At 38.9% G+C, this 15,515-nt stretch overlaps 3 protein-coding genes across 5 annotated transcripts in view; 1 reads left to right on the top strand and 2 right to left on the bottom strand.

The window, feature by feature from the left end:
- Positions 1 to 2,187, bottom strand: part of LOC310737068 (olfactomedin-4-like) — a 29,917-nt gene extending 27,730 nt beyond the window's left edge. The window contains exons 1-3 of one of the 2 annotated variants that reach the window (XM_083561237.1): positions 2,071 to 2,187; positions 642 to 800; positions 237 to 443 (exon numbers count right to left, since the gene is read on the bottom strand). In XM_083561237.1, coding sequence (XP_083417363.1) covers positions 237 to 443; positions 642 to 800; positions 2,071 to 2,136 — 432 coding nt within the window. In that variant the 5' untranslated portion in view covers positions 2,137 to 2,187. The remainder of the gene's footprint in view (positions 1 to 236; positions 444 to 641; positions 801 to 2,070) is intronic. The other variant, XM_083561235.1, reaches the window with a different exon arrangement.
- The window catches only part of LOC310737070 (olfactomedin-4-like), a 29,529-nt gene that overhangs the window by 4,966 nt on the left and 9,048 nt on the right, over positions 1 to 15,515 (bottom strand). The gene's annotated exons all lie outside the window — the stretch shown is intronic.
- On the top strand, positions 3,879 to 7,370 carry LOC310737065 (olfactomedin-4-like). Its single transcript, XM_083561232.1, has 5 exons — positions 3,879 to 3,995; positions 4,123 to 4,245; positions 5,420 to 5,638; positions 5,857 to 6,010; positions 6,326 to 7,370. The coding sequence occupies exons 1-5, from the start codon at positions 3,936 to 3,938 to the stop codon at positions 7,153 to 7,155; spliced, it is 1,386 nt and encodes a 461-aa protein (XP_083417358.1). The 5' UTR covers positions 3,879 to 3,935; the 3' UTR covers positions 7,156 to 7,370.

Genomic DNA, 15,515 nt, shown 5'->3' with positions numbered 1-15,515 from the left:
ATCCTTTACGGAAGTGCATATGAATGACTATAATGGTGCAGTGGTGGAAGTGAGAACAAATTCTTCTTCTTTCTTCTGCTCCCATTAGTGACCACTTCATACTACCCTGTACCCAACCCTCTACATCTGCCTTTTTCAAACCAACCATTTGCATGTCTTCCCTCACCACATGCATAAGCCTCCTTCTTGGCCTTGGTAAAAAATGGAAAAAAAATTATTTGTGCATGTGTGTTTACCTCTGTGCGTATCTGCTGTGCCTCCCCTTTACTTGTCTGGACGTTACTCATGGTGTCATGCAGCTGCTGGGTCTCCTGGCTGAGCTGCTTCAGGTGTAGAGCGTTGTACAGACCCTGAGTGTTCAGATACTGATATTTCTCCAGTCTCTCTGTCATGTTCTTCAGCTTCACCTCCATCTCAGGCACCGTCTTAGTGCTCATCTCTGTCTGTCAGCCAAAATAAACTTTACATTATGACATAAAAGTTTACAACATTTGTATGGCCACGCCCACCTTTATATATCTGTGTATATACAGTATATATAAAATGTATACACATTGTTGTAATGTATTTTTTGTTGTTTTTCATGATGAAATCTGTATAAAGTGTGTGTGTGTGTGTGTGTGTGTGTGTGTGTGTGAGACCTGTGTTTGGAGTTGTTGCAGAGAGCCTTCACACGTCTGCAGCAGTCCTGTCACCACATCATACTTGGCAGTAGGAAAAGCCCAGACTGTGCTGTTCACCTTACACACACACGTACCATTTCTCTCCTGGCCACGAACTCTGTGAGCCTGGCCACACCCCTAATACACACACACACACACACACACACACACACACACACACACACACACACACACACACAGTATGCATGTATATATATTAAAGTACTGTTTATTTTTTATATTTACTAAGCTTCTGAGTTGTCTTCCAAAAAAAGCTGGAAAGCAAAGATGGCATCACAAAGATTCAGCATTTCAACAGAAACAATTCCGTCAGTATTTTGGGTTTGTCTTTATAAAGGCATCAGTGCTCTCGGTTTTATTAGGAAATGATCTGAAATGATTTGATGCATTTCAGAGAAATCAGCCATAAATCTCCTGAAACACTCGGTCCTGCTCATATCATACTGTTTACTTTCTCTTTACTGACATACAAACGTTTATTCTATAACATTATTATATTTTCCATCTAAAACATACCAACATTTATGGAGCGTGTAAAAAGCTGTTTATTGCCAAAAGTATTCGGACACCTGCCATTTCCAGCTATACAGTATGTGGTTCTTGCGAAAACATTTAGTTGGAGGCACAGAATTCATTTGTACTAGGAGACCTGAACCTGTTCCAGCATGATGATGCTCCAGCTCCATTAAGATCTTCTTTATATAGGTTGGAGTAGGAGAAATGCTATAGAGCTACAACTATGTTAAACACATTTGGTATAATTGTGAATGCTGACTGCACCCCAGGTCTCCTCACCTTCTCACCTTTATCAGTACCTGACTTTACTAACACTCTTGTAGCTTGAATGAGCACAAATGTCCACAAAATCTATTGAAATCTTCCTCATCTTCCCCGAAGAGTGGAGGTTATTTTAACAGCCAATGGAGACTAAATGTGGAATGGGATGCTCGAAAAAGACATAAAAAAAAAAAACATACCAATCTTATGCTGAGGTGTCACAGGTAAACATCTTAACATCATAATGTTCATAATAAAGTCTCTGTAGTAAAGATTTGAATAATGTCTGCAAAATACACTTCGGTAAATGAACTGAGGAATAATACACAAGAACTAGTAAATAAGAATAATAATAACAATACATATAATAAGAATAATAAGAATAATAAGAATAAGAATAAGAAGTGGGTTTAAACCAACATGTTTTAAATTATATACAGGATATCAGAGCCAAAGCGTTTTGAAATTCAATACATTTTGTTATAATAATTAATTTAATATATAATGAATAGATAATTGAATTTTTAGTAAATGCCTCGTCATTAATAAATGCTGTTTATTTGGGGTTAATGATCAGGATTGGAGCTGAAAGCGGAGAGAAGATACTTACAGAGACGGTGAGAAGCAGCACGAGCAGGATCATCATCAAACTCTGACTGTGTCTGAACTTCTCCATGAGCCTTTATAAGTACTGTATGAACACACACACACACACACACACACACACACACACATAAAACACTGAGATGTTGGTTGTCAGGACAATTATTTGTTTGAATTTTCTGATTAGGATGTGGAGATTTTCCCCAACAGGAAGTAGAGCATTAAAAAATTGCTGATGGAAAAAACTCCAGTTTATATTTTGCAACGTGTTACTTTTTATAATTTGTATTCATCCCAGTTGTTAAATACAGAGATTTCTATATTAAATATGGGGAAACACATTCCTAAAAATGTGTAATTATTTAGTTAAAAAAATTGCCGTTTATTTTAAGTTTAATAATAATTTGTATTTCAGTTGTACAAGATTTACATAAAAAAAACGAATGAATTAATATTTTACGTGGAATATTAGAGGAAGATTTTTCAACTAAATAAGTTAATACAGAAGGATGTGGTCACTTGAAAGGAGTTGCAGGATGACCTGAAAGCAGCAGGAACCACAGCTAATTTAAAAAAAAAACAGCACAGAGTTTTGTGTCTCAAAGCATTTAGACAAATTAGAACATGTACTGTATATATCAATATGCTCAGGTTAGATCAGGGTTAGGGTTATTTTCCTTCTGTGAGGGCCACATAATTATTCCTTTCTTTAATGGGACAATGAAGTGGACCAGAGTGACTACCAGTATTATTGTGGAGATTTAATTATGATTTTAAATGTATTTATTTTGCCTCCTAATGCTGGATTAGTTTTTTATTTTGCTCTACACCAAACAGACAAACGAGCATCACGTTTCAAGAGACATATCGCCTATTCAAAGACCATTATTACTATTGTTACGTTTACATTATGTTGAATGTACTATTCTGTTGGTTGGGTCGTGAACCTATCAAATAATTAGGCCACGTTTATATTGAAAGACATTTTGAAAGCCAACCTTTATTATCAAATGCAGATCAGATATGAGTAAAACATATATAAAAAAAATTACATTTTCAGAGGAGTCCTCTTTCGAAATGTTGGCCCACAGGCTGTACCTTGGAGACCCTTAGGTTAGATAAAAGAAAAGCAGAACTGAATGGCAATAAATCAGTTTAAGAGGGACATGGATGATCCTAAAAGTACCATCATACATGCTGCACAGTGGTGGGACCCTCATGATATTCCGCTGCTCCTTTAATGGAAACATGATGGTGTGATGTATAGAGACCTATGATGAAAGAAAAAGAAAATGAGAAAAAAATGCCCAACTAAATCTGGAGAGAAGATGGACATTTGAAAACAACGAAAATAATCTCAAAATGATATCATGAGAAACACCTTGTATGGTCTCATGGCACAAATACCATTGAAGGTTACATGGGACCTTCATATGAACTTCATATAAACAAATGACAGATCAATAATCATTGGAGTATAATGGAGCAAATAAATTTTGTTTGTGGTCACATCCGTTATTATTGAGATAAAGAAATAACAAAGATGATAAAGATGCATCAGGAAGAAGAGGAAGGAGAAATGAGACCAGTGTTGATCGTGTGCTGCTGCATTCTCAACATGACGTAAACGGGCTTATGGTCATGCAAATGCTAGAAAACCGGGGCTATACCGCATCCTCTACTTGGTCACTGGTCTGAAAATATCAGCAAATCAGGATTTCCACTTTCTCACTTCCTAAAAATTATGCATTCATATTATACTAGTCAGCAGAAAGTCTTTTTAGCCAAAGAGTGATTTTTTTCAGAGGAGGCGGTGATCTTTCCTGATATAAAGCTAAAGCGTCTTCATTCTGCTCGTTTTCAGAAATCAACATGAAGTCGTTTCTGTTGTCCGTACGCACGGCTGCGTTCATCCTCATTCTTTTCTCTGAGGTAAGAAAATGCAGAACATTTTTTAAATGTTTATAAAAATGTTGGGTTTCATCATCAGATATCAGAATTCTGCAACCAGAAATGATTATGTATGTATTCCTTTTGCTTATTTTGTATTTGTCATCAGTGTGTGAGTGGGAAGGACTGTACATGTGAGCTGAACACACTGCAGCGTCCTTTTCCGATGGAGAAACTCAACTCGATTCTCACTGAGGCTGACCAGTGCACCAAGAGCATCACTTCAACACAGGTGTGTGGCAGAGACATGCCTCTTTCATGCTTTCAGAACAATATGATCACAGTGTATTTATCTAAACCAGAATATGCTGAAGTGTTACGTTTCTCATAATCGATCCCATTGATTTTCATGTATTGATGTGCAACCAAATGTTCTTTTTTATATACAGACCAACCAACCTTTTAATAAAACAGCAAATAAGGAAACATGGAGTAATTGACAAGCCCCATCCACTTTACTATCAGATTAGAAATAAAATATAATTGATGTATTTCTCCTGTTATTAATATACATATAACGGTGCTAATTTTCTTAATGTGCAATTAATGCAGCATGCATTTTTGTTTGCCCATTAAAAAAAAAAAATCTATCTATCTATCTATCTATCTATCTATCTATCTATCTATCTATCTATCTATCTATCTATCTATCTATCTATCTATCTATCTATATAAAATATATAAATATATATATAAATAAGTATAAAAGGGATTAATTGAAAACCTCTAAGACAAAACACATTTATTTATGAAGTCCGTTCTTTACTCAGATACAGTATAAAAAAAAAAACTCCACTGAAAATTTTGCATCTCTAAACATTTGTTTTACTGATGAGCCAAGTCTTAAATGAAACACCAAAATCCACCATTGGCGCACACATCCGGCAATTAAAACCGTCCGTGTGGAAACATAACAAAGTTTCGTTTGGTGTCCTGATGATTAACGTAATTTAAAACACTATAATTTATTTAAATCATTTAAAATAATTTGTCTTTGTGCTCTATGTTGAGTTCGGTTTCACGAATAATAAACATACATTTGCATAAAGCATCAATATTTGTCTGTGTTCATTGGAGTTTCAAAAACAAGAAAAGTATTAATTAAAGGTACATTTAGAACAGATAAAAATTTGCAATTAAGAAGAGATTAATCACAATCGATTGATTAATCGCAATTAAATATTTTAATCGATTGACACCTTAAAAAAAGGAAAATTATATATATAATATATATATACACATATACAATCAACATTTAACTTCCATTACTGCACAAACTTCATGATGTTTATGACTCAGTAAAGCCTCTGTTTTTTTAAAACTTTCCCATGTGAGAAAGATTTAGGTTCAGGTAACTCTCTCTCTCTCTCTCTCTCTCTCTCTCTCTCTCTCTCTCTCTCTCTCAGTTCATGGAGGTGGATGTACTGATGTTGGGGGTCCAGCGGCGGCTGGAGCAGCTGGAAGAGAGCGTGTCTGTGTTGGAGAAGGAGGATGATGGTGGTCTGTACGGAGCTGTTTCACTGCGAATCATTGAGCTCGAACTCGCCGAGGTTCTGGAGCTCATGAGTAAACTGAACAAAACCATCAGCTCCCACAAGCAGCTCAGTCAGAGCACCGCAACCAAGGTGACTAACTGCAGCACATAATATCAAACATCACATCACATCACAACACACATCACATAATACAGGCTTTTCACATACATATTTTAATTATATTATCACCTGAACAGTGTATTATGTTTAGTAACTGATTTAGTTTCAATAATCTTGATCTGTTTGTGTCTTAATGTTTGTGTAAGTAGATCAACATAATTGTTGTTTTGTCTTGTTTTATTAAAAAGTTGCAAAGCATGACAGAGGGCATGCAGGAGCTCGAGGCCTTTGATCTTTCGCACGTGGTGAGCAAACAGCGAGAAAATCAGCGTGTTAAGCAAAAATTGGCTGATTGTCAGAACAAGCTTCAGGCCACTCCTCAGCCTCCCACTCCTCAGCCACGTATGTACAGTCTAGCATTATTGTTAAATTAACCTTATTGTTCTTTTAAAAGTACACAGTAGCAAAAATCACTATAGTCTGTGCGTGTTTTTTTTGGTTTTTTTTTTTGGGGGGGGTGGGGTGGGTCTGTTCTGCAATTTCATACTCTTATGTTACTGGGCATGGACTGGTACCATGTGGTGAAACGACTTTTCAGAGTAGAGTCTCACCTCATACTCATACACTCAGGATCATCACTAAAGATTAATAAATTTGTTTCGGTTATAGCATTTGATCATTACATATCTTGTTCTTCCTGTGTGTGTGTGTGTGTAGGACGCTGTCCACAAGGACATTTGGTTAATGTGACCGGTCCTAGAACTTACTCCCTTACCCAGTATGGAACCTCATACTCTTACGGCGCCTGGGGAAAAGACCCAAAACCTGCTCCAGGGAAGGAGGACACGTACTGGCTTGTAGCTCTAACCAGCAGTAATGCTTTTACCAATTATGTGCGAAATTACAGCAGTTTAAGCACTATGCTGGTTGGTGTGGGTGCTGCTGACAGCAGCATTTCTTCCTCAAACCCCACCACAAACACTATCGTGGGCCCTAACGTGGTGATGTACGGAGGTGCGCTATACTACAACTGCTATAATGTACCATCTGTGTGTCGCTTCAACATCTCTGCCCGCTCCGTCACCAATACACCACTTCCAAAAAACTCTGGCGCTAATAACAAGTTTCCTTTCGGCCACTTGGACGCTGCGTACATCTACACAGACCTGGATTTCGCCACAGACGAGTCAGGTGTCTGGGTGGTCTACTCATCAACAGAAAACTTTGGCAATGTGATCCTTAGTGAAGTGATAGAAGGAAGTCCTCCGTCTCTGGGTCGGACGTGGAACACGTCGCTGCACAAGCGCACTGTCACAAACACCTTCATGGTATGTGGAGTGCTTTACGCCACACGATTCCTGGACAAACAGACGGAGGAGATTTTCTACTCGTTCGACACAGAGACAAGAGAGGAACGCTACGATCTGAAGATCCGCATACAGAAGATGCAGACCAACATCCAGTCTCTGAATTACAATCCACAAGACCAAATGCTTTACATATACAGCGACTCATACATTGTGTCATATGCTGCTGTGTTTAACTAAACAATTATCTTCTCTTACCTCTATGTGACATTCATTCAAATTCCTTTCTACAGATGCTTGTGGTTTATGCCAATGAGAACTGGAATCTTCTAATTGTTGTGACAACTATCTAAAATAAAATGTTGGCAGTTTTTTTCAGAAATAATATCTGCACAGTTTATTGTCACTGTTTTTTGAAAATACATCTTTACCAATAAAACATGATTTTATGTTAATGATTGTCTTGTGTGGTCTCAAATGCTGACAACTGTTCCCTCAATGACAACAACTTTTTCCTTACTATTTAGAATAAAATCCTGGACTAAAATCAGTACAGTCCTTACCAAAGGCAAATAGTAGGTCATTTAACACTTTAACCGACGCCATCTGAAGACTGTGGCAAAGCCATTAATCTTATTCATATGTAAGAATGAGCATAATTTTAATTTAAAGTATATTAGTGAAATTACTTTACTCTGTTGGAGTAAAAAAAATCTTAGTCAGGTAGAGAATTCTGTGCAGTAGATACATCGCTGGGGCTCTGAAAATGACCCAAAAGAAAGCTTGACATACGGTAAAGCAGCAGTGAGGGTTTTGAGTGGCATGCTGCTTCAAGAGCAGAAAAACATCACTAGAAGACGATGAGAGATCCGGAAGACCTTTAACGAGCTCAACCCCCGAAAATGTCGAAAGCGTTCTGCAAATTGTGCGTGATGATCTGAGAATAATCCAATGATCTCACTTCCACACCCACCCTACTCACCAGATTTGGCTCCTGTGGACTTCGGCCTCTTCTTGAAGACACGTTCCAGAAATGGCAGGAACGCTGAGAGCACTGTGCAAAAGGACTATTTTGCAGGTGATCGTGTGTAAACATAGATAAATAAAATACTTTTCTTGTACAGATCACAGAGCGAGTCTCTAAAATATTTGATACCACATCCTATTCCTAGAAGATCCCTTCCAGTAGTGAACCCATTTGCAAATCATTATCAAATGCTTGCTTGCCCGGATTAATTTAATCCACAGTAATTTGTACTGTGTGCACAGACATTTTTTCGGATCCTGCTTGGAATGTAACACAAATGACTCCCAACTCTATGCAATAAAATATTGCTTAAAGGCTTCACTTCTGGGTATTATGTAGTCCAGCATGATTAACATAAAGCAATGGCCAAGTGCATCTATTTACTGGCCTGCTGAGTTTAATCAAAATTCTCTCAAGGAGGACCTAAATAAGTGGTAATGGGTGCTTTTGGGATGGTCAGCAGATTAACCAACTAACAATTTGTGACACAAAGGTTTCTGCAAATTCCTGGCCAATAGTATGGGTCATTCAGCATTTCAGTGTTTTAAACTCCTTTAGGTTCCCATCGGAATAAGATGAGCCACCAAGAATACCTCTTCCTGATTGGTTGTTTGAGTGTCGTGTCACTCAATTTAACCAATTTTATTAATGAAAAGAAGGAAATGAGAGTACAGTGTCTGGCTTAATTTGTTGCTATCTGTTAGTTTCACTTGGTCAAAGATGTGCTAAAAGCTCCATCCTGTATCTGCTGTTGAGGGAAATCCTTATTACAGGATTCATTAGAATCAGAATCAGAAAGAGCTTTATTACCAAGTATGTTTACACACAATTAATTTGACTTAGTGACATGAGCTTCCAGTGCAGGAGAATACTACAGATATAATGTAACAAAATATAAGTAAAACAGACAATTAAATAACGTACTATATACAGAAATAGAAATATAGTTTTAATAAATGTACAGATTTTTTGTACAAGTGTGCAGTTTACAAATGTACCATTTGGATTCTAAGTATAAATGTGTATTTTATGATGGACAATGTGTGGTTATGAATATTAAGTATAGCTTAAGGGAAAAAACTGTGTTTGTGCCTGGCTGTTCTGGTAGGCAGAAGGCAACAGTTCGAAGAAAGAGTGGGCTTGGTGTGTGGGGTCCAAAGTAATTTTCTTAGCCCTTTTCTCCACTCTGGAGTAGTAAAGATCTTGGAGGTTGGGCAGTGGGGCACCAATAATTCTCTCAGCAGTCCTGATCGTCTGCTGTAGCCTTCTGATGTCTGATTTGGTAGCTGAACCAAACCAGACAGTTATAGATGTTGCCAGACACTTATGGATGTAAACCATACAGTTATGGATGTAGTTATGGATCAACATACTTTTTCATCTATAAATGCTAAAATACCAACCATTCATTTATTCATTAATTTTCTCCCGCTTATCCGTAATTCGAGTCGCGGGGGCAGCAGTCTAAGCAGGCCCCCGCCTTCGACTGCTGCCCAATCCACACAGCACCGTCCCTTACGGTCCCTCCTGCAGGTGGTGAGCCCACGGGAAGGCGGCCCCATGTCACTCCAACGTCACGGACCTTGATATTTCCCTCGTAAGGGACCAACCAATTCACCCAAAAAAGCCATAGAAACGAGAGAAAATAGAAATAAAACCATAACAACGTGTTGTTGTTGTGTAGACGTGAGGTTGTCATGCTTAGGCATGCAGATACCAAAACCCAGACACTCTTACTTCCGCTTAATGCCATTATTCCTGCCAAAACATCAGCAAAAAAAAAATCTAAAATTTATATTTTTAACTTCAATCACAATATTTGCCTTTATTATTTTGCTAGTGAGCAGAAATTAGTTTGGTTTCGGACTGCCTCTCGACTTGTTTTAGAGATATATATTTATATATATTATATATTAAGAGAATATAAATTTTGACTTCAGATCAGGGCACTTGGTTATATGAGTTTGCACTGAGGCATAAAGTGCATATTTTACTGGGCAAGTCATTTAATCAAATTACTCACAAATTAGCAAAGGTTAATTGAGTTATAGACAGATTGAGACAGATATTAGGTCAAATGAACAGATGAATATACCTTTTCAACTTCCATGAAACGAAGGAACAAATTGCTGTCATTGTCGCTTGTACCTTAAGAGTATGTTTAACATGTCAGAGAGAGAGAGAGAGAGAGAGAGAGAGAGAGAGAGAGAGAGAGAGAGAGAGAGAGAGAGAGAGAGGGAAAGGAAAAAAAGGGACAGAAAGAGAGAGCGAGAGAAAGAGAGAGAGAGAGAGAGAGAGAGAGAGAGAGAGAGAGAGAGAGAGAGAGAGAGACCACGTCACCACATCGCCACCTCAATACTCTTTCTTCAGGATCATCCCTACACACATGTCTAACTTTCTTCCTAATCATATCAGCTAACACTCTCCCTTTAACAATCATAGTACCAACATTTAAAGTACCCACCCAAACCTCCATTTTCCTCCACTTCTCCTTTTCCTGCCGTCTCTGTAGATGTCTTCCTCCTCTCCTTCTCCTACTTTGGCTAACAGTAGCCAAATTTCCACCGGTACCCTGTTGGCAAACAATACCTGTGGCGGTCGTTGGTAACCCGGGCCTCGACCGATCGGTTTGGGACTTTTTAAATTATGGTATATTTTTTTCCCTTCCTTTGTAAATTAAACCTAACTTTTCTCATGTAATTTATTTGTAAACGTGTTGATGTCTCTTGTTTTCTTTCTCTTTTTTTGATTTTTGATGCAGTCATGGGCAAAAATCTTGGAACCCTTCCAATTCTGTCAGAAAATGCAACCCTTCTCTAAAAAAATTGTTGCAGTTGCAAATGTTTTGGTATTCACATTAATTTATTTTTTGTTTGCATTGGAACAACACAAAAAAAACAGAAGAAAAGTGAAATCTGATACATTTCCACACAGTGGAATTACTCTTGTTTCACTAGGATTAGAGGCGAGTGCCTCCTGCTGTATTTTTGGGAAGGTGAGGCTGTACATAGGAAGGAAAGTTCTGTTTTGTTCTTTGCTTTGGCACCGTCAGTGCACCGTCAGTGCCTCTGCGATTCACTATCTTCAAGCTCATTAGTTTTATCCCATGCTCCTTCAGCAATTGCAACACCTTCCTGACATGGCTAACATGACCTTCAAATGTCCTACTGAATTAACATCATCAAGATACAGCACACATATTTAATCATTTAAGCCCTCTAAACATTCTTCCATGCAGCACTGGAATGCTGCAGGGCCATCCATAAGCCCGAATGGGATTACCAACTATTCATATAGGCCACAGGGGGTCAAGAAAGCTGTTAGATGTCTAGATATGCCATACACTGGTCCAACAGTGAAAATAGGGTGTTTCCCCACAGGTTATCCATTACATCTTGGACCCAGGGGATCGGATAGTCTTTCTATTAAGATCTTGGTAAACTATGCATAAATGCAGGGTACTGTCATTTTTCCTCATGCAGACAATTGGAGAGGAATAAGAAGTTGTGATAGATCAATAGGAGGGCCCATTGTTTATTCTCAGGAGTAATTCCACTGGATGCTTGAGATACCAATATATCACAGAATTCCAGGTCACTGTTTTCATACCTCTTTAAAGGGTGGGGCCTGCACTCGACACTCGTTTAAATGGAGCTATATTTAGACGCCTGTATCACTTTTTTACCGGTCTTACTTTATATTTACACATTTGCTCCAAGCTCACTGCGTTGATAAAGATTTTTGCTTTGTTTTTTTTAGATGAGGAAATGCCAATTTTACTGCCTTGACCAACTTCTCTTTGTCTCTGTGTCCTACCTGGTCTCCTCGGCTGTGTAGCACAATGTGTTCAATAACATTAAATCTAATAATAAGGTATTGTTACTGTTTCACTTTTAACACTAGCACAGGTATTAGCCATTCATTATCACTAGTAGCAGGCAGTAAAATACCTCCAACCAACCAGCATATGGTATTTCTGTTCCATTGGCTGCTTCAAGTTGCAAGGGGTGAGTTTGGTCATTTAGCTCTGTTATATCCAGTAGCGGCACATCTGGAAAGTGTTTGTGATTAAAGACTTCATCTACTGACACAAAACTTGTAAACCTGTTTCCCACAGTGCCTGTGTCTTTTGTCTGTTTAAGAGACATCAGATAAGACACTTCTTTCCTACTAATTCTCTTACTGTATTTGTGTTTCCTGCTAAAAAAAAAAAAGCAAACGTTCTCTCAGATTTTGCATGTGACTATAACTTGTTTTCTGACACCTGAACATGCACCTGGCTTACAAGCCCTTTTGTGTGCTGGCCAATTGGCTCCTTGGCATTCTTTTGAGCTGTATAATGTAGTTTTACACACTAAACAACATTTTAATTCATGTCTTCCCTTCTTTTACTTACAACTTGCACAAGACTGGATCTTATTTATGCACATGGTTACCCTGTGTCCTAGGGAGCTACCCCTCTTAGTTTAAATTACCTTAGTTTAATTGCCCATCTCTCTGCTCTGCAACCCGCCCTAAAATGCTCAGTGCTCTCACACCTAAAACAATGCTGACAGTACTCTTCACCAGCTTGGGTACGTGTAAAGCACTCAGGTGGAGGGCGGGGTGCTGGATAATATTGCTGTTTCACAAATCTCTGTTGGAACTGTGCTGTCTCTCCCATCTGTCCTCCGTGATTAGGTGATGTTTGTGTTTTTGTGCTTGCTGGGGGATACTGTGGTGAGGTGGGCTTCTGTAGTTCCCATAATCTTCAGGTCTTTCAGCAGTACCATGTCAGATCGTTTTTATTTGATTTCACATAACAAATCTGAGGGTAGAGCAGGTGTGTTTTGCTGGATGGCACTGTATGCTTTTTTCCACTGCAACCTCACTGGACTGGACTGTACTCACTTTAGTGACTCTTGATGGGGCATTGTTTTTCTTTTTGTTGGCAATATTAACTATCTTCAGCAGGAGTTCATTTGAAGTGTTAGTCTGCAGGAGGTAAGGCTGTAGGTCACTTTTAATGTACTGTCCTGACTGGCCATTCTGAAGGCCAGTCAGGACAGTATGCATAAATAAAATTTGAACTAACTAACTGGGTCATACTTTAAACTTGGCTCGGCTTCCTGAGAAGCAAACAGTATTTTCTGACTTAGATCCATTGCCCTTATCTGTCAGTGAAGTACGGGTGTGGGGCCGGATAATTCTGTTAGAAAAGGCAGGTGAGTGGAGACTGGGAGGAAGGACCCAGATGCAGGATGCGACAGGGTTAAGGACAAACCATGCTTTAATAAAGACACAGGCAAAGGCAAAACAAAGTCCATAATACAGTCCAAGTCCAAACCACAGACAAGTGGGGCAATGTAGGCAGACACAAAACTAGATCCAAAAAACAAAGGGCAGAGCCGAAACAAAATCCGAAAAACAAAACCAAAGTCCAAACCGGGTACTAGGGAGGCAGAGCAGAGCAGAACAGAGCAGAGCAGGGGTCAGAAACAGGAACAGAATCCAGAGCAGGCAGAGTGGCAAGAATAATCTCAGGGGCTAGGGAGCTTAGATATATATAGATAGAAGTTTAGATATCCTTATATACTGGGTGTCGTGGAAAAAAGGGCCGCGTGCTTGGAAGAGGGAAGGTTTGAGGGAAGGTTTGAGGGGATTCTTTTCTGCTCTGAACCTCAGACTGAGTTGTTTGTATAAATATGTGACACCTCTCTCCTGATAGTGGGACCTGAGTATTCTGCAGAGGGCAGGCAGTGTAAGATTTTCTTTCCCTTCAAGGTAACTCTGTAACTGTATGCCTGGTGTGATTACAGCATCAATGATATCCGGTTCTGGGTAACCTCTGCTAAGCCCGTTTTCAATCTACCTGGTCAGTCTAGAAAATATAAGCTTATCCTTCTGTCCTGGTTCACCTATTTGGCCTGCTATTTTTTTATATTTGCGGCACTGTGAGGCACGGGAAAAATGGCTGCATGCCCGGAAGATCCTGACATTATCAGAAAGTTCTGAGGGGATTCTTTACTGCTCTGAACCTCAAAAGTGAGTTGTTTGTATAAATATGTGGCACCTCTCTCCTGAGAATATGTGGCACCTCTCTCCTGGAACTGTCTGGTAGTGCTAGGGTCATGTTTTTTCTAGGCGTACTAACAGCTAAAGAGAAGTTCTTGTTTTTGTTTATTAAGTCCTGCTTTGCACTTTCTTTCTCCTCTAATGACAGCCTGAGTGCCTTCACCATTTTCTTGTTCGTCAGTTTGATTTGGAGTCTATTTTATTTATCTATTATGTCTTGAACATTGAGAAGCTCTGACATGCCCTCATCCTCTAGGTCAGTTTGTCCTTTCTGTTCAACGTGCTTAATGATGTGGAAAACTAGCTGACTGCAACTTTTACCAGTCACATATTTCTCTTCAGGCCCTGAGATCTGAAGTGCAGTGCATACTCTAATTGCTTGTCCTACAGTCAATCTGAATAACTCTCCTTTAATTTCCAACTGAAGCTTCTCCACTTCAGACTTCATTTTATCAGAAGCAGTGAAAGTGGCAGTAAGTGAAGATTTACCTGACTTATCTGACTTTTGCCGCCCCCTAGTGGTCATTTTGCTCTGAAAACCACCGTGCCACTTTTCTGCTGTTGAACTTTCTCTGATGACTGAGTAATGGTGGGGGAATGATCGACAAAGCAGGCTCCAAATGTAATACCCTTAGAAAAACATGGAGAAATAATCACAAGTGATGCTGTGATGTTTCCTCAGTGAGAAAAATTACTCGTATGAGGAAACCCTCATGATCTTGCCTAAAAAAGTGAGACAAAAAAACAATTGATCCCAGACTAATGGATCTGGTCTCTTTGGCTGATCACCGTCTACTCAAACCTTCCAGCAACAAACAGGATGACATAAAACATCTGTTTTTGTACATCAAACAGATCATCGAAACACAATGAAATATGGTTTTAAACATTGACCAGAATTATGACCACATCCCCGTCCCAATGTCAGTGTCTGTTATATAGTAAATTGAACACCATGAACACCACCTGTTACAGCTGCCAAACACGATAACTGTATATATGAAGTGGGTTTTTTTTTTATAACAGTTTGTCCCATGCAGGAGATACAGCAACAAAAACAGCAGCTTCCTTTATTCAATACACAGTTTTCAAAACGAACATTTCTGGTGTAAATTTAAATCTGTATCGATCTTCCTTAAAACCCATATCTGTTCTTGCAGACATCCTCACGGTGCAGTGTAATGTTCCTTGTTTTTAGGAAATGGGTAGCAGTAGCTAGCAGCAGAGACCACTTATACAGTAGATGGCAAAGAGACCAGCCTTCATTTATCCGTTTGAATAATCTGTGTATTTTTTTTTTTAATGGACATCAAAACACTTCCAAAATGACACATCAGATCTCTGCCTAGAAGCTTAACAGGACAATTATCTGACTATAAGAAGAAATATTCAATTGTGCAGTCTTCAAAAATGCAAGACAGTGGCATGAAGCAGTGTTTCATTGCATTGGGCATCGTAGTTCCATTGCAATTGCAAAAAGAAAGCTGTCAGATTGCCCACAAGGGTACACATGTGACTC

The sequence above is a fragment of the Silurus aristotelis genome, assembly GCF_946808225.1.
Source record: "Silurus aristotelis genome assembly, chromosome: 14".
NCBI lineage: Eukaryota > Metazoa > Chordata > Actinopteri > Siluriformes > Siluridae > Silurus > Silurus aristotelis.
The sequence above is the reverse complement of the archived record's forward strand: the minus strand, read 5'-3'. Positions and strand labels throughout refer to the sequence as shown.

Coding starts and splice junctions, on each gene's coding strand:
- LOC310737065 (XM_083561232.1), top strand. CDS start 3,936: ATGAAGTCGTTTCTGTTGTCCGTACGCACGGCTGCGTTCATCCTCATT. Junction 3,996..4,122: donor TCCTCATTCTTTTCTCTGAG/GTAAGAAAATGC, acceptor ATTTGTCATCAG/TGTGTGAGTGGGAAGGACTG. Junction 6,011..6,325: donor GCCTCCCACTCCTCAGCCAC/GTATGTACAGTC, acceptor GTGTGTGTGTAG/GACGCTGTCCACAAGGACAT.